The sequence below is a fragment of the Loxodonta africana genome, chromosome 3, assembly GCF_030014295.1.
Source record: "Loxodonta africana isolate mLoxAfr1 chromosome 3, mLoxAfr1.hap2, whole genome shotgun sequence".
NCBI classification, from domain to species: Eukaryota; Metazoa; Chordata; class Mammalia; order Proboscidea; family Elephantidae; genus Loxodonta; species Loxodonta africana.
Genome location: NC_087344.1, coordinates 146,500,233 through 146,519,578, shown reverse-complemented (window position 1 = coordinate 146,519,578; position 19,346 = coordinate 146,500,233). Strand labels below are relative to the sequence as shown.

General features: G+C 37.3%; 1 protein-coding gene across 22 annotated transcripts in view; it reads right to left on the bottom strand.

The window, feature by feature from the left end:
* Nucleotides 1-19,346, bottom strand: part of HFM1 (helicase for meiosis 1) — a 134,077-nt gene that overhangs the window by 11,973 nt on the left and 102,758 nt on the right. For 21 of the 22 annotated variants that reach the window (XM_064282301.1, XM_064282313.1, XM_064282300.1 and 18 more), the window contains 4 exons: nucleotides 7,783-7,863; nucleotides 7,429-7,544; nucleotides 4,723-4,802; nucleotides 3,686-3,792 (listed from right to left, as the gene is read on the bottom strand). In XM_064282301.1, the coding sequence (XP_064138371.1) occupies nucleotides 3,686-3,792; nucleotides 4,723-4,802; nucleotides 7,429-7,544; nucleotides 7,783-7,863 (384 nt within the window). The remainder of the gene's footprint in view (nucleotides 1-3,685; nucleotides 3,793-4,722; nucleotides 4,803-7,428; nucleotides 7,545-7,782; nucleotides 7,864-19,346) is intronic. The other variant, XR_010321465.1, reaches the window with a different exon arrangement.

The following is a 19,346-nucleotide window of genomic DNA, read 5'->3' as shown; positions in this document are numbered from 1 at the left end:
CTGAGAGTAAACTGCTCTCTTAGGATTTTTTTCAAGGGAAAGCAGAAGGTAGAGTGTATAGAGACTCTCCAGTGGCTCTATTTTTCTGTCTGCCTGGCATGCTTTCCCTGTTTTAGTAAGAATACTCACCTTTTCCTTTGGGGGAACTACCCCCCCCAATTCCATGTGATCCTGTGAGGCTGTCAATCATGGTACCCTGTCTTCCTTCCCCGGGGCCACAAGGATGGAACACATGACTCCATCCCAGAGTAAAGGGACTGATCAACGGATGAACACATGACTCAAATGAAGCCAATCAGAGTGAGCTCTGGTCTGCCAAAGCTGCCAAACCTCTACTGAGGTTGCTAAACTGGGAGGATATGAGTTAGTGGTTGCTGGCCACCATCCTACCTGCCATGTGAGAAAACCTGTTTCAAGAATGAATCTAATTATCAGAAGGCATAGCTACAATACTGAAAGAAAGCCAGAGACATGATGAGATCATTTGAGTCCCTGGGTCTAGTCAAGATTAAATTCAGGTGCCTGTCTGGACTTTTCTGTTTACATGAGACAATCAGTTTCTTTCTTTTTTGTAAAGTCACTTTGAATAGAATTTCTGCCACTTGCAATCAAAACTAGCTTAAGGGGGACATGGAGTTGAAGAAAAGAGCCTTGAGCGTATTTATATGCTGCCAGGAAAGAACCAATAGAGAGGAGAGACTGAAAATATGGGAAAGAAGACAGGGATAAATGGTGTTCTAAAGTTCCAGAGGAGGGCAGGATTGGACAGTACTATGATTTATAGGTATAGAGATTAACTGTGAATAGGACAAAGGGTAATTTTTCCTTTAAGATGGGGAAAGAGTTAACAATGGGTGTGAAGATAGAGTAATATATGGTTGGGGCGTGGAAAGTTGAAAGAGTTTACATAGTATATGCTCAGCTTTCAATTCTCCACTGATAACTAAAAGTCATCTTTGTTTTATAAAAATGGCATTGGACTGGGAATTAAAAGATATGGGATCTACTTCTGGCCCTGCTACTAATTAGATATGTGATTTTGGGCGAGTCATTTAATCTCTCGGAATCTTGGCTTATTTCACTTTAAAATGAGAAATTGCACAAAGGTCTCTCCTAATTTAAATTCTATGATACAACACACTTTCTCAAATGGTTTCTGACATTTTTTCCTCCGCCCTTTCTTGAAATTGGGATACAGCTGATAAAAATTGCCATTTTTTCTTAAAACATTCTCAAAAGCAGTGTTTGAGTACATTAAAAGTATGTCTTGCTACCAAAAACTAGTGTGTGAAAAATATAATGAATATATTCAATTACTAATAATAGTACCAGACACTATGTTAAGAGTTTTCATATATTATCTCATTTAATCATCAAAACAATCTTAAGAAATAATCAGATGAGGAAATTGACACAAAGTAATTTACTATTACTGTGAAAGTTTACAGACCTACTAAATGTTAGAGCCAGGAGTTGAACCTAGACAGGCTGTTTCTAAATTCTGTGAACTTAACTACTACAGTATATGGTTCCTTCTTTAAAAAAAGAAAAGGAAAGGAAAGGAAAAAGTAACCCATTCATTAAAACAGGGTATACAGTTATTATCACAGGTCAAATATCTAGATGAGACTTTTATGCCATAATATAAATTGAATTTGGAATATTAAGTGGAAAAGAAATAAAAGTAGGAAAACTAAGTAAAGGAAACAGAAAGGTAAACAGAAAGAGGAATAAACTCTGACATGGAGAAGGCAGGGAATAAAGCAATAGCACATGGAAAGAATAAGCTAAAGGGCTATACATTGAAGAGAGATAAAAATAAGAGGGTTCACAATCATATACCTTTTATCCATGTTGTAATGATATGTATGTTTTGAAAAATTTGGTTAAATGCTTTGATAAAAAAAATACTCTAGATGAAATTAGGGAACTCTTCTTTATCTTATATCGGGCCTAATGGCTGTGGGTACTCCAGCTCTTGCCTGCCTGAGATATTAAATTATGGCTAGGAAAGCAGAAAGTGATAGCATTGGAGGAAAGAGTAGCAATAGAAGCTAATTCTTTTTTTTTTTTTATTAACTTTTATTGAGCTTCAAGTGAACATTTACAAATCAAATCAGACTGTCACATATAAGTTTATATACACCTTACTCCATACTCCCACTTGCTCTCCCCCTAATGAGTCAGCCCTTCCAGTCTCTCCTTTCGTGACAATTTTGCCAGCTTCCAACTCTCTCTATCCTCCCATCCCCCCTCCAGACAGGAGATGCCAACACAGTCTCAAGTGTCCAACTGATATAATTAGCTCACTCTTCATCAGCATCTCTCTCCTACCCACTGTCCAGTCCCTTTCATGTCTGATGAGTTGTCTTCGGGAATGGTTCCTGTCCTGGGCCAACAGAAGGTTTGGGGACCATGACCGCCGGGATTCCTCTAGTCTCAGTCAGACCATTAAGTATGGTCTTTTTGTGAGAATTTGGGGTCTGCATCCCACTGATCTGCTCCCTCAGGGGTAGAAGCTAATTCTGTGTACATAAAATCATTTTCAGAAAACCTCAAGCTTTCAATTTAACATACAGCCAGTTGAACAAACAACTCAATAGTCAGGATTATTTCTCCTACATTTTAACAGACTGGGTTAGCATGACTATTAACAGCATGACCCAGGGAAATGAAGCTATGAATAGCAGGATCCAGAGTAGTGATAAACCAGGCACAGTGTTGAAGAATTCATGACAGACACCGATATAAAGCAAATCTAGATTACCAACCAACTCTGCCCCACAACCTAGGTTATATTCTCATGTCATCATAGATATAAGAATCATAGGGTTAAGTACTGCAGCGATATTAAAGGTCACGCAATTCAATTACTTCATTTTAAAGATAAGACTAAAGCCCAAAAAGGTTAAATAATTTGCCCAAGGTCACACAGCTATTTTGTACAATAGGACTAATTTTATAAACACGAAAATAATTTTAAATAATTCTAAAGGTATACAAAAGTAATAATTCAGCATTTTAATACTTTGGATACTGAAGGATCCCTTATTTTTTCAGTTTTTTCTCACAGTATCTTTTTAACTAAAATACACCTCCTTACTTATTAACTATCTTGTTATCCAACATTTCACAATTATAACAGTAAAAAATCTACTATCCGACTATTTTGTGCATTAACGACATATATCTGACAGTAACAAACAGTAACAAATGCCTAGGTGAGAGGTGAGAATAATGCTGGCTTTGATGGTTAAGGTTATGTGTCAGCTTGGCTGGGCCATGATTCTCAGTGGTTTGGCCGTTCTGTAATAATGTAATTTGTCAGTTGCGTAATGATACAGTCATACTCTGTTTTGTGATCTGATGTGGTCATCCTCCATTTTTGCATAATACCAATTTTGTATAACGAACTTATTGACCCAACCATGTCAATAAGTGAGGAGAGGGTGTAGTTCAACACTATGTGGGGAAGAGATTTTTAAAAAACTGTATGTCAGACATAGCAGGACCATCTGAAATAACAGACCCAAGAATTTAAAGCTGGTTCAGTAAGCTGAGGAAAATGCTGACAAGTTAATAATCACAATAATTTCAGATGTTGGGATTTCAATAACATTACTTGTCAATCTGAAGTAATGATAAATTATATTCTTTCTCAAATCACGTATCAATAGTAATTTACCTTTGTTTTGATATTCAGATGGTTCTTGTTGGTGAAATTTTTCACAGATTTCATGCTGATCCCACTGTTCCATTATAGGCAATTCAAGTATGTTTGAATATTCTGACCTTTATAAATATAAGTAAAACCATTAAAAATGCTTAAGAAAATATTAATCTGACTTTGAAGTGTCCTTATTCATACAAATGAAAAAAATACGGTCTAATCTACTCAACACTTCTCTGACTAAACTGTATCAGCTGGGGTAGCAATGGCTAGAAATAGGTGTTTAAATAGGTGTTTACGTGTCCCCAATGGATATCTGCTATCTGGATATAGCCTAAAAAAACTATTGTAATGCTACTTTCAGTTAGATAACAAAAGCTAGGATCTCTAGAAATAATGTTGGCATCTGTTCTGATTGGTCAGTGCTGGTTCTGTACTGGTTGTTAAACACACTGAATGTCATCCCTATTAAAAAAAAAAATACTATTAACTTATAGGCATCATGATATAGGGAAAGAACACTGAGAATTGAGGCCTTCTGCTTACTTGGTAAGAGTATGAGCCTTGGTCTTTTAATCTATAAAATGGGATAAAAAAAAATCTAATTTTATGAGTCAGGTTGTTGTTAAGGTCAAAAGAGATGATGCATAAAGTACAATTTAAACAACAAAGTATTTTTAAAATTTGAGATATTATTAGCCCCCTAAATGGAAAAGGTTACACTTCACACACCATGATTTTCCTTTTCTAAGTACACTCTTGTTACCTGATAAGTTTAGACAGCAGAGAGAGCCTGAGGGGAAGACATAGGAAGTGCAGTTTCTCAGGAAAGAGATGATATAACGGATGTTAAAGTATTCTATAACTGTAGAGTTCTAAATACATTTAGGGTATGAAAGAAATGAAACCCTTATGGTGTCATTGCCTTGTTAAGGAACTAAATGATTACTGTGATTTGAGGGTAGTGATCATCCTTTCATGAGTAAGTTATTACGTGGAGAAACGGAGTTTACGATGAAATTTTTACCTAGATATTAACATTATATTTGTACCTTGATATACCGGGAAGGGAAGATTTTGGAGTAAAACCAAACTCTTTAAGGTTCACACTTTGAGATTTATTCATCTGCAGCTATTAATGGGGGGAAAAAAAAAACAAGTTCAAATATCAGTTTTATGGCAAAACATTTTAACAAATGAGCCAAACAGCAAAATTCCTGCTTGTACATAAAGTTCAAAACTCAATAAATTGAGAGAAACTCAGGCTGGTTCTAAACTCAAGTCCCCATTCTCAGGCCTTTCTTCTTCTTCTTTCTTAATCATTGTAAAAGATATATACAACACAACATTTGCCAGTCCAACATTTTTCACATGTATGATTTAGTGATGTCAAGTACATTAATCTTGTGCAACTATCACCAATAATCATTGCCAAATTTTCTATCACCAAAACCAGAAACTCATTTCCTAAACAATGACTTCCCTTTTCCTTCTCCCTCCTGTCCCTGGTAACCACTAAAAAGCTTTGATCTCAAAAAACCTAAATACCAAACCCAGTGCCATTGAGTCAATTGAGACTCATAGTGACCCTATAGGACAGAGTAGAGCTGCCCTATAGGGTTTCCAAGGAGCGCCTGGCAGATTTGAACTGCCAACCTCTTGGTTAGCAGCTGTAGCACTTAACTACTATACCACCAGATTTCCTACCTTTGTCAAGCCCTTCTTAAATGCTGGGATTCCTCATGATTCTTTACTAGGCCTTCTCTTTCTCTACACATTCTCATACAAAGATCTCATTACTCCTATGGCTTCAATTATCATCTCCAGTGAACATCTCTCAGATCTATATCTACAGTCAGCTCTCTCCTGATTGTCAGTTATATCCAACTGTCTGTAGGATATTTCTACCTACACAGCTTGCAGGCCTCTAAATTCAGTATTTCCAAATTGAACTTATCATGTCTCTATTCCCCCAAACTTACTTTTCCTTTAGAGTTTCCATTCTAGTGAAGCCCGCTTCAAGCCAAAGAGCTGGGCATCATCTTTGACTATTCCTTCTACCTCACCCCTCATAACCAATTAAGTGTGAAGACAGCTGATTCTGTCTCTGAAAAATATTTTAAACCCAGTCACTTCTCTCCATTACTCTGCTGCTCCATTCTCTGTCACTACCCTAGACTAGGCTATCATCTTGCTTGGATTATTGCAAAAGCCATCTAATGACTCTCTATGTTCCTATTATATCACCCTCTAACCCATTCTCCACACTGGAAACAGACAAAACTTTATAAAATGCATTTCCAATCATGTCACTGCATAAAGCCCTTCAGTGCCTTCCCAATACTTTCAGGAGAAAGTCCAAATCCCCCAAATAGCAAAAAGGTCTTAATGATCTAGCTCTTGCTTACCTCTTCAGCCTCATCTCTCTCTACTCCTCTACTTATAACTGAACTTTAGACATACCGTATTACTTTAGTTCTTTTAAAGATTCTCCTCTCTTTCTCTCACCTCTGGACCTTTGTATATTCTCTATGTCTGGAATACTTTTCCATTCTGCTTACCACCATTCTAATGCCCCGCCATACTTGACTTATGCCTAAACTTCATTCAGGTTTCAATCATGTCTGCTAGGAATTCATTCCTGACGTGTCAAATATAGATTGAGTACACTTTCTATCAAAACTCAAGCATTTTATATTCTGCTGTCGCAGAATCACTTATCACTCTATAGTGAAAAGGCCTGTTTACTTACTTGTATCCTTTACTCAACTATAAGCTTTATGAATTGAGACTAAAACTGTCTTATTTATCACTGTGTATTTTTTTTTTTATTAGCACCTATCATAGTGCTTGACATATTGTTGGTGATCAATGAATATGGAAGGAAGGCAAGAAGGAAGGAGGAAGGGAGGGAAGGAGAGAGGGAGGGAAGAAGGAAAGAAAGAAAAGGAAGGAAGGAAGGAGGGAGGGAGGGAGGGAGGGAGGGAGGGAGGGAGGGAGGGAGGGAAGGAAGGAAGGAAGGAAGGAAGGAAGGAAGGAAGGAAGGAAGGAAGGAAGGAAGGAAGGAAGGAAGGAAGGAAGGAAGAGAAAGAGGAAAGAAAGAAAGAACGAAGGGAAACTTGGGCTACTAAATTAAAAAAAAAAATTGCAGAGAAAGTGGTGACCATTTCAAACTTCATGCCTCTCCCTGTTTCTCAACATTCCCTTTGTTTTAGCCCATGACTTAGAATCTTCATCCTTATAAAAGCTCTAGAAAAGAAATGTGCACTCTCCCATTTTCTTGGTTCTGTTCTGGCCCGATCAACTATTTTGTCCTGGTTATGAAGCCTTAGACTTAGGATAAACAGCAACTCCCATTTTTTTATCACTTGGAAGGGAGATTCATGCTCAGTACTCATCTAGGTGCATGAATCAACATCAGCTTCAGACTTTCCAGCCCAGCACTGATGTGTCTAGTTCCCTCTGCTGAACAAAGCCAAGCTACATGTCCCTCTCCTTTTCCCTCTTCTGGTTCACAAAAAAAGCTGATGAGGGAAGGATCTGGATAACTATGCTCCAAAGTAGATGCACTGGTTGGTCATTAAAAACTAAAAATATCTTACCCTTTAGAAACAGTATTATGAATAATGGTCATATTCCTAGTCAAGCCCACAATTAATTCTAAAATACACCATGGATACCTACCTGATACACTAAACAAAATAATATTCATATACATTTAATTATAGATCAAAGGGACAAATGCTATTAAAACTAACCTTGAGACGCTTAACTGGAGGAAGAGATGAAACGGCATTCCTGTTTCTTAAATCAGATAAATATGAAGAGATTGTTGGCTCTTTAACACCTGACTTCTGTGCAACTCCAACTTTACCTATTAAAAGAAATTTTTGTTTCTTTAGGTTAAATTTTAGTTATTGTTTACATAGAGCCAAATTTCTTCAAATCTAATATTTACTTTTTTCCATGTTGCCCACAAAAGAAATAAAATTACTTGAGGGTTATAAGATACATATATAAATATCATACACCAATAATTAGAATGTTATTACCATTCATTAAAGACCTTTTGATTTTCAAAGCCTGAAATAAACTTGTTTTATGGAACTCACAGCAGTCATGTCCACATGTATGTTTATTTTTACAGTGATGATTACATTCTCGGTTTCCCAGTTTTTTGTAGGCAGTCGTTCCTAAATATAAGAAAAACAAACCTATTTGTTACTACATCTGCTACTGTGAGTTTGACATAATTTATTTTTATCCAGTCTCTTTCTTTTCGGATGGTACAAAAAGGTATGATTTTCATGCTTACTCAAATGTTAACCCATTTAATATATAATTTAAAAAAGATATTTCTGACAACAGTCCCTGCCCCACTATTAGCCTCATAGCAGTTTTTCACAAGGAACATCTAGCCACCTAGAAGCTTCTCTCAGCCATTATGTTGGTATAAATAAATATAGCAGAATATCAGTAACATGTTCTCAATGAGGTGAGAATGAGGGTGGGGCTTTGAAACATTTCTGTTGCTTTTAGACTTAAGTCTGGAGAACATGGAAAGAAGTAAAACTTTATGGTATTTTCACAGCACCACTGACAGCAGCTAGCAGATAAGGCTCCAGTCATATTTAATAGATGTTAGACGTAAGTGCTTTAGGGATATAGGAAATTTGCTACATGAATTCTTAGACAGGAGGGATTGCTTCCAACTTGATTCCTCTAAGTTAAAATTAATGTATCCAAATACATATCTTACACTTATTATATTTTAAGTAGGCTTTTTCATCTTAGCTCTCATTAGTAACATGGGGTATGGGAGAGATATTTGAACTGATCCTTGAAGGACAAACAGTGTTTGGACATGAGAAGAGGATCAGGGAAACATATTCCAGTTTAAACCCATTGCTGTCGAGTTGACTCCAAATCATAGCAACCCCATAGGACAGAGCAGAACTGCCCCATAGGGTTTCTAAGGCTGTAATCTTCATGGAAGGAGACTACCATCTTTCTCCCATGGAGTGGCTGGTGGGTTTGAACTGCTGACTTTTTGGTTAGCAGCCAAGCACTTTAACCACTGCACCACTAAGGGCTCCTTATATTCCGGGTAGAGGGCATAATTCCCAAAGGGAGCAAACCTCAGATTGTAGGAACAGAAATCAGCTTTTTTTTTTTTGCTGGAGCATAGATTTTAAGTGAACTAGCCATGTTAGAGATAGCAGAAAACCCAAAAAAATGAAACACATTGCCTTTGAGTTGATTCCCACTCATAGCGGACCTATAGGACAGAGTAGAACTGCCCCACTGGGTTTCCAAGGAGTGCCTGGTGAATTCGAACTGCTGACCTTTTGGTTAGCAGCCGAACTCTGTACAACCGTGCCACCAGGGTTTCCAGAGATAGCAGAGAGCTTTGAAAACCTTTACCATCTTTCTTGGTCCTCTATTCTTTATTTTCAGTGTCACTGCTCAATCAACCCTTTCAAGTCATGGCACACCTAAATAATGATAACATAGGTATAGCACCCTGGGGTAAATGGATGAGGTTGCTCACCATATAAGGCAACTGGCAGGTCACTTTAAGGGCTGAGCAGATCAATATATTGGGTACTGATAAAGTAACAAAACATCACTGGCAGTTGGAAGCTGACAGTTAAACCATAGTATCCCCAACTGAGCATAAACAACTTTGGCAGAACATAAACAATATTCAGACAAGGCTACTCTGTGACCATAGTAGAAGATGACATAGACTTGGCCACTATGTAACTGTTTCTGAAACTAGAAAGAGACAAGGACACTCAAGAACCACAACAATAACGAAACATTCCCCTCTTCCGTCTAACACAAATGACTACTATTTCTTTAATCTTCCCACCTCAAGATTAAATATGCCAAAATACTCAGTACCCTGCTTTCTGAGAACACCTAATCTAGAACTAACCTCTGCTTTCCTAATCCTCTTAAGAATCACCCAGTACAAGCTGAAATCCTCGAGTAAGCTTCTCTCCAATCTCTGAGATGACCCACAGTTCTGGTATTGAGCCCTCCTTTGCTGCAGCAAGTTAAATAAGCCTAACTTTCCTCATTAAGAGCTTGACTGCTAATCAAAAGATCAGCAGTTTGAATCAACAGAAACTCCATGGAAATCCTACGGGGCACTTCTACTCTGTCCTATAGGGTCGCTATGAGTTGGAATTGACTGGACAGCCATGGGTTTGGTTTTTTGTTTAACTTTCCTCAAGTACAGGTGTGTTCCTAGTGGTCCCTGGCTGAAAGGCTTCAATATTACACTTTGTAAGGTGAGCCATGACTCAGTAGTTGAGAAGTTTTGCCCCAGTTCATGCTCTCATTACCTTTCACTTAAACCATAACTGGTTTCCTTGAATACAGCCCTACTATGCTACAATTGGAAATGCTGGTGGCATAGTGGTTATAAAGCTACGGCTGATAACCAAAAGGTCGGCAGTTCGAATCTACCAGGCACTCCTTGGAAACCCTATGGGGCAGTTCTACTCTGTCCTTTAGGGTCACTATGAGTCGGAATTAACTCAATGACAATGGGTTTTTTAAATGGGTTTATGCTATAATTTATTCAATACACCATTGCTTAATTAATCCTCCTAAAGTTCAACTGTGATCAGATCTTTTGCCTACTTAAAAAATGTTAGTTGTTTCCTACTGTCATATTCAAAGTCCTCCACAATCTAATTCCAACCTCCCTTTCTAGCACCCATATTAACCCTATATCCATCAAAACACATCTTACTTACCGTTCTTCAAATAGTCTCATGCCTTTCTATGACTGTACCTTTGAGACTACCTCTTGTCTTAGAAGGCTCTTGCATCTTTATCTATCAGAAGACTATCAGCTCTCAAGGCCAATTCAAATGATGCTTCTATCATGGAGAAGGAGTCCTGGTGGCGCAGAGGTTAAAGCACGTGGCTACTAACCGAAAGGTCTGTTGTTTGAACACACCAGCTGCTTCATGGGAGAAAGATGTAGCAGTCTATTCTGTAAAGATTACAGTCTTAGAAACACTACGGGGCAGCTCTGCTCTCTCTTATAGGGTCACTGAGTGTCAGAACTGAGTTGATGGCAACAGGGTTTTTCACCCCATCTGATGTGATTTCTCCTTCCTTGGGCTGCTATAGCATTTTCTTTGTGCCTTTGGCTTACTGTATGCTGCCTTATATTTAATGTTCTTGCATGAAAAACAGTGAAGTACAAGGCACACAACGGTAAGAAAACATGAGTTCAAACATGAGTTCTTCACTGTTAAACACAGGGTATCTGTAATACCTGTTCTATACAAAAAGATAAAATGAAATTTGCTGCTGTTGCTGTTATACGCTATCAAGTTGGTTCTGACTCATAGTGCCCCTACAAAACAGAGTAGAACTGCCCCCATAGGGTTTAAAAGGAGCAGCTGGTGTATTCGAACTACCAACGTTTTGGTTAGCAGCTAAGCCCTTAACCACTGCACCACCAGGGATCCAAAATGAAATTACGTATGTGAAAATATTTTTTAAATTGTTAAATGATAAACTAATATACTAGTGTATGTAATAACTCTATTATTAAATTAATTACAGATTATATAATATCAGTCCCTGGAGAAGGACATCATGCTTGGTAAAGTAGAGGGCCAGTGAAAAATAGGAAGACCCTCAACAAGATGGACTGACACAGTGGCTGCAACAATGGGCTCAAGCATACAACAATTGTGAGGATGGCACAGGACTGGGCAGTGTTTCATTCTGTTGTATGTAGGGTCACTATGAGTTGGAACTGACTAAACAGCAGCTAACAACAACAACGACATAAATAAATATTGTTCTGAATGATAAGAAGGAGAGAGATATGTTAACAGGAGAAACTGGCCTGATCAGAAATGTCTTGGAAGGCTTTCCCAAGGAAGTGACAAGTGAGCTTAGGACTGATGGGAGTTAACAAGGCAAAGAGGTGGGAGAAAGGGTGTTTCAGGCAGAGGGGATGGCACCTGCAAAGGCTCCACGACAATGGACAGCACAGCACACTGAAGGAACTGAAAGAAGCCCAGTGCTCAGAAAGTAAGACAGAGAGCACAAGATGAGACCGTAGTGGTAGAACTGTCAGTTATCCTGTGTGTGTAGGGAAATGGATGTGCCAGGCAACTCATGTCAGATAGACCATGCAGGCAAGGCCCAACTGTTGGTGGAATGTCCTGTGATCCTTCTTGGAATATGGCAAGATAGGCAGTCTTGTGAGGAGCTGTTAAAAGCCATTTCTCATCTTGCAAGAGGCTCCCTATCTTGCAGAAAGCTTCCACGAGGTAGTTACTCATCTGCCTCCCTGGTTCCAGTCAGGCACTAGACTTGCCACCGAAAGTTTCAGTTCAGTTTCTATGTACTTGATTTTTTTTTTCCTGGCTTTTTCTGTTACTGATTTCTACTTTTATGGTTTTATTTTCTGTGCTGAGTTATTCTTTATATATTTTCTTTTCATCTTTTTAATTGCTGTTGATTTTGTATTTGCTGAGTCTTTATGTTTTTCTTGTTTTTTATTTTGATGTATAGGATTGCTAGTTTCCTTAGTGATTATCTTAATAATTACTTGTATTTTTCTGAGTTTAAATCAGTCTTTTATTTCTTGATATCAACTTGACTTCTCCATATGAAAGTTTTATGACTACATTATTTAGTCCCTCTTTTTTGTTTCAATATTATCTTCTTTTACATATTGACATCTGTTTCCCTATTTTCAGTGTTTTAGCTTTGATTTATTTTTGTATATGTCTATGAGATCAAGTTGGTTGGTTGTGGCATTTAGATCTTCCACGTCTTTATCAAGTGTCTTTCTAGATGTTCTGTCCTTCACCGAAAATGGTGTATTGAAGACTTCTACTGCTATTGTGGAGCTATTTCTCTTTTCAATGCTGTGAGAGTTTGTTTTATGTATTGTGCAGCCCTGTCGTTGGGTGCATAAACATTTGTTGTGGTTATGTCCTCCTGGTGTACTGACTCTTTAATCATTATATAGTGTTCTTCCTTATCCTTTGTGGTGAATTTTACTTTAAAGTCCATTTTGTCAGAGATTAATATTGCTGCTCTTGCTCTTTTTTGATTGTTGTTTGCTTGATATGTATTTTTTTTCCTTCCTTTGGGTTTTGGTTTGCGTCTTTGCATCTAAGGTGTGTCTCTTATAGGCAGCATATAGATGGATTGTGTTTTTTTTAAGCCATTCTGCCACTCTATGTGGCATTATTGGTGCATTTAGTCCATTTACATTCAGCATAATTATTGACAGGTATGAGTTTAGCGCTGTCATTTTGATGTATTTTTGTGTGTGTGTTGCTGACAGTTTCTTTGTTCCACTTAATTTTCTGTGCTGAGTCGTTTTTCTTTTTCATTGTTGTTGATTTTGTATTTGCTGATTCTTTATGTTTTTCATTTTGATGTGTAGGATATTTAGTTTCCTTTGTGATTATCTTAGTATTTACCTCTATTTTTCTGAGTTTAAACCAGTCTTTTACTTCTTGATATCACCTTGAGTTCCTCTCCATATGAAAGTTCTATGATTTTTTAGTCCCTCTTTTTGTTTTAATGTTGTCATCTTTTACATATTGACATCTCTGTTTCCCTATTTGCAGTGTTTTAGCTTTGATTTATTTTTGCGACTTCCCTATCTGGGTTGATATATGGTTATTCTGTCCTGTGTTCTAGCCTTGGGTTGTTATCTGATATTACTGATTCTCTAACCAGAGGACTCCCTTTAGTATTTCTTTTAATTTTGGTTTGGTTTTTACAAATTCCCTTAACTTCTGTTTATCTGGAAATGCCCTAATTTCGTCATGAATTTGAGAGACAGTTTTACTAGATATATAATTCTTGGCTGGCAATTTTTATTTTCTTCAAGGCTTTATATACATCATCTTATTGCCTTCTTGCCTGCTTTGTTTCTGCTGAGTATTCACAGCTTAATCTTACTTTCTTTTGTAGATAATTTTTCATTTATCCCTAGCCATTCTTCAAATTCTCTCTTTAACTTTGGTTTTGGCAAGTTTGATTATGTCTTGGTGACTTTCTTTTGAGATCTATCCCGTGTGGGGTTTGATGAGCTTCTTGGATAGACATCTTCTTATCTTTCACAGTATCAGGGAAGTTTTCTGCCAACAAATCTTCAACAATTCTCTTCTGTTATCCCCACTGTGCCAGCACTCCAATTACTCATAAGTTATTCCTCTTGATAGAGTCCCACATAATTCTTAGGGTTTCTTCATTTTTTAAAACTCTTTTACCTGATTTTTCCTCAAATAAGTTGGTGTCAAGTACTTTACCTTCAATCTCATTAATTCTGACTTCCATTGCCTCAATTCTGTTCCTATGACTTTCTATTGAGTTGTCTAATTCTGAAATTTTAATGTTAATCTTTTGGATTTCTATTTGCTATCTCTCTATGGATTCTTGCAGCCTGTTAAATCTGTCATTACGCTCTTGTATAACATTCTGAAGTTCCTCTGTTGCTTTGTCTGTGTGTTCCTTGGCTTGGTCTTTGCCTGATCTCCTTCCTGATCTCTTGAAGAGCTCTGTATATTAATCTTTTGAATTCTACCTCTGGTAATTCCAAGATCTTATCTTCCTCCAGGAGGTTTCTTGGTTCTTTGTTTTGGTTGTTTGCTGAAGCCATTATGGTCTGCTTCTTTATGTGATTTGATATTGATGGTTTTCTCCAAACCATCAATAAGTTATTATATTTATTTATTTTATGTTTGTTTACTGGGCCCTAGCTTCTTGTTTTGATATGCCCATATAGGCTGCTCGTGTGAGCTAGTTTGATTATTTGCATCTTTGAAGCTCTCACATCCTGTCACCAGGTGGTTAGAGCTGTTACTAGGTATGTGCAGACTCTCCGCCGCTCGGTTTCTCCTGGTGTGGAAAATGTGTCCCAAGCACTACTGCTTACCTCAGCCCATGTGCACCAGCCAATCCAGCCTGCAGGTTGCCAGCCAGGTCAGGTCTGGCAAATCCTCACTGCTTCTGAACTATCTCTCCTTCCCCCTGCCACTCAGTCCAACTCCTCAACTTTGTCTTTGATGTTCAGGGCTCCTAGATTGTCATATATAATCAATTAACTTGTTTTTTCAGGTCTTTGTTGTAAAAGGGACCACACAAAGCATCTGACTACTCCATCTTCCACATGTCTATTATGTTTTATGGTTGCAATTTAATCTTTAATTTCTCCAAGTTTACAAATTAGAATTTTAATCTTACTACATTTTGGAATTATCCTGTCGCTCTAACATTCATACTCTATTTATTTTGGACTTTCTTTTATGTGTTTCAGATGTTCTTCAAATAACTGGTTATTCTTGGTTGTCTGTCTATAAGGCAGTCTTATTAAATCTCCATTTCCCAGATGATAAAATTAATTAATACAAAGGTTAAGTAACATGCCCAAGGCTATACAGTTAATAAGTAGCTGTACAAACCCAACCCATTGTAGCTGTAGAGTCTACTTATATTAATAGTTTGAGATTCTAATTCATGTAGTCTAATTCCAGAGGCTGATCTCTCAACCATTCTGCCTTCCTAGTTATAGTAAGTACCTTAGTTATTCCCAAAGAATTCATTTAATTTAGAGAAGGAAACTTTTTGGGGGGTGAGTAGACTAAGAGGAAATGTCTTGCAGGTTGTTGTTTCGAAAAAAGGGCTGAATCAGTTGCCCTCACATCATGGCTACCTCAAGTGTGTCAGAGTAGAACTGTGCTCCACAGGGTTTTCAATGGCTGATTTTTCAGAAGCGGATCACCAGGCTTTTCTTTCAAGATACCTCTGGGTGGACTCAAACCTCTAACCTGTTGGTTAGCAGCCAAGCGTTTTAACCATTTTCAATGGTTAATTCAAATAAGGGATAATGAGTTGTCTTTGTCCTTAATCCCACTTCCACAAAGATGCATTTCTAGATGTAACCACAAGATGGTGCACAGTGACTATGCACATTTGTTTCCTGTGATGAAAACTAGGAGCTTAGTCTTACAGACTCTGAGGGCTCTCAAAAATTTCAAACCAGAGTTGGTGAATCTTGTTAGTAATAAGGACTGTATGTAAGTTTGTTTAAATGCCAGCAAATAGATACTATCTAAGTGACAAAAACTTTGGACTGTTATTTCTGTTAGATATGGTACTTAAAAAAAACAAAAAAACCAAACCCAGTGCCGTCGAGTCGATTCCAACTCGTAGCGACCCTATGAAATGGTACTTAGAAAATATAAATGCTTCCCCCTCCCTAATCCTTAGAATTGTCTGAATTTGTCTTATTAACGAACATACATTTACAGAGATTGATAACTGGAAGAATAAGGTTCTTGGGGAAAATTAACCTAAACTGTAGTCTTTGGTGGAGCCCTGGGGGTGCAGTGATTAAGTGCTCAGCTGTTAACCAAAACGTCAACAGTTCGAATCCAGCAGCTGTTCCTTGGAAACCTTATGGGGCAGTTCTACTCCGTCCTATAGGGTTGCTATGAGTCGGAATCAACTTGACGGCAACAGGTTTGGTTGGTTTCTTTTTATACTCTTCGGTAAACTTTAAGGTTAACAGATTCCATACTCTGAAATGCATATATTTTCATAGATTTGCCACATATTAATTTATACGTTTTAAAGCCCCACTTCCGAGTATTTAAGGTAAATTTATGAATGACATCAAATAGAAATGTGTTGAAATAAAATATTTAAAATTAGTTTAACAGGGTCACTAATGGCTCACAGGGCAAGAGGTAAGTGCTTAAAAAAGGCCTGGGGCTCGGAGGGAGGGGCGAAGAACAGCAGGCATCCCTGATACACTTAGCCTCACATCCTAGCTATAAATTCAAATCATTTGGTCTGTGTAAAGGCTACTAGAGTTAATATTTCTAAAAGAGTATTACTTTGACATTTGCAGTTCTTAATTTATGCTAATCATGAATTTATGCACTTCATGTTTTTACTCTTTTTTTAAATGACAAAAGAGACATCTTCTAATTTTTCCATCAAATGCTATATTATCTTTTCATTCTTTATTTATAAAGAAAATGATCACACTGGTGAACTAGAGTCCTCGAATTTGCAATTTAATGCATGTTTATACCAAAGAGTATAAAAAAGAGGTAGAATTGCCTTTTGACTAGTATTTAAATGTGCACATTCCAATGTGCTTGCACACTGATATTATCCTGCACGTTCTTCCAAGTACATTAAATTTTCATACTGAGAATGGCATAGCAAATGCAAATGAATTTATTAATCCCAAAGCAATTTTCTTCAAATTAAACAAAGCTCATACTTTTTATTGAGAATGCATTTAAAGGATAAGAAGTTTGAATATCTAAACATAGTATATAAGAAGGAACTGACCTGAAAAAATCATCTAATTTTTGTTTTTACAACTAAAAAGTATATTTCTCACATTGCCATATCTTAAAAATAAAAAAAAAAATTTCTTCAATTAAAAAAATTACCTTTTGTAATTATAACCATATATGAGAAGCTGCAGTTAAAAGAATGTTTTCACAGTTATAGGAAGCATAAGAAGAATTTTCAATTATATTATGTGCACTAAGGTACACATTTTTTGTTTTTTCATATAGACCTATAATTTGACAATATACAATATTAAAATATTTGTAGAACTTGCAAGCACATTGGAAACAAGCATTTAGCAACTACATCCTCTGAATTAAATATCAATTCACGTTATTAAATAACATGGTCTGACAAGAGATCAGAACAACTAAAATTTGGATAGTTTTGGGAAAAAAACCAACAAATTTTGTTGTCACATGTTTCGTAGGGTAAATCTATGGCTCCTTCTTTGCACTGGTCACTGAGAAAGAAAATGCAGAGTGTGTGTGTATATTTCAAGGTATAATGTGTATCTTTATGTGGTGCTATTTTTTTTTTATAGTACATAAATTTGCATATAAGAATAGAATTGTACAATCAGGGATGTGCATAAGTTCAGAAGATTTGGTATAATGGTTGTGTACACATGTATGTGTAAGGTGTGTGTATGTAACAGAACATTATTTGTCCGATAAGAAAGCAACTTTAATCTGCTTTCCACAGAAGTGTGCTGAATATGTGGGGGAATTGCCCTTATAAAAGGCTGATGCTAGTAGGAAGTACTGCAGATTTTCCCAAATTTTCACTACAGTTGCAAGTAACAGAAACAATTCAAGCTAAGGGCAATGTATTACATGTATATAGATATTTCACAGAATCCAAAAGCAGCAACGCAGCTAGGCTTCAGAAGGAACTGGAACCACGACGTGGAAAGTCATCAGAACCCCAGCTCTGGTATTCTTATCTTTGCTTCTCTCTTTACTTCTACTTGATTCTTCTCTTCTGTAGTCCAGCTATCTTTGATTCTTTCTGCACGTGGTAAAGGATGGCCACTAACAGCTTTGAGTTTATATTATTCTAGTGCAGTCCTAATTACAAATTAAGGAGCTCTGGTAGTGCAGTGGTTAAATGCTAGATTGTTAAATGAAAGATTGGTGGATTTGAACCCACCAGCCACTCAGGCAGAAAAAACCTGGAGATGTGATTCCGTAAAGATTACAGCCTAGGAAGCCTATGGGGCAGTTTTACTCTGTCCTACAGGGTCACTATGAGTCAGAATCAACTTGACGGCACACAACAACAAATTCCAAATTGTCTTTTTTTTTAAACTGAGGTATTTCTTCCCTTCTGGGAATTTGGACTTGGGACAGAAAGAAAGAAGGTCACTGTGGCTCCTGATAAATTTGCAGTCAGGAAAATCGTGGTCAGAATGTATGTTGAGGGGAATGTAGTATAAATTAGATAACCATAGCCTTTTTCTGTGATATAAGAGACAGTTCTAAGAGACACAGAGTCATTGAAAGTGAGGCAGAAATCTTTCTTCCTTTTATTCCTCCAAGATACCCTACTTCCCCCTCCATATACAAACACATACACCATATTTATTTTTCCTCAGGAAGAGAAAATGGAAAATACTCCTGTCAGAGAAAAAAGATGGCATTACATCAACAATGGCCATATTTAGAAAGTACTATATTATTTTGGTAGAAGTCCTAGTGGTGCAGCGGTTAGAGCACTCAGCTGCTAACCAAAAGGTCAGCGGTTCGAACCCACCAGATGTGGCAGTCTGCTTCCGTAAAGAATGACAGCCTTACTCACGATCATTAGCCATTAGAGAAATGCAAATCAAACTACAATGAGATGCCATCACACCCCAAGAAGGCTGACACTAATCCAAAAAACACAAAATAATAAATGTTGGAGAGGTTGTAGAGAATCTGAAACACTTATGCACTGCTGGTGGGAATGTAAAATGGTACAGCCACTTTGGAAAATGATTTGGCACTTCCCTAAAGGGCTAGAAATAGAAGTACCATTTGATCCAGCAATCCCACTCCTAGGAATACATCGTAGAGAAATAAGAGCCGTCACACGAATAGACATGCATGCCATGTTCATTGCAGCATTGTTCACAACTGCAAAAAGATGGAAACAACCTAGGTGCCCATCAACAGGTGAATGGATAAACAAACTATGGTACATACACACAATGGAGTACTATGCAATGATAAAGAACAATGATGAATTCTGCAAAATGTCTCACAACATGGATGAATCTGGAGGGCATTATGCTGAGTGGAATTACTCACAAAAGGAT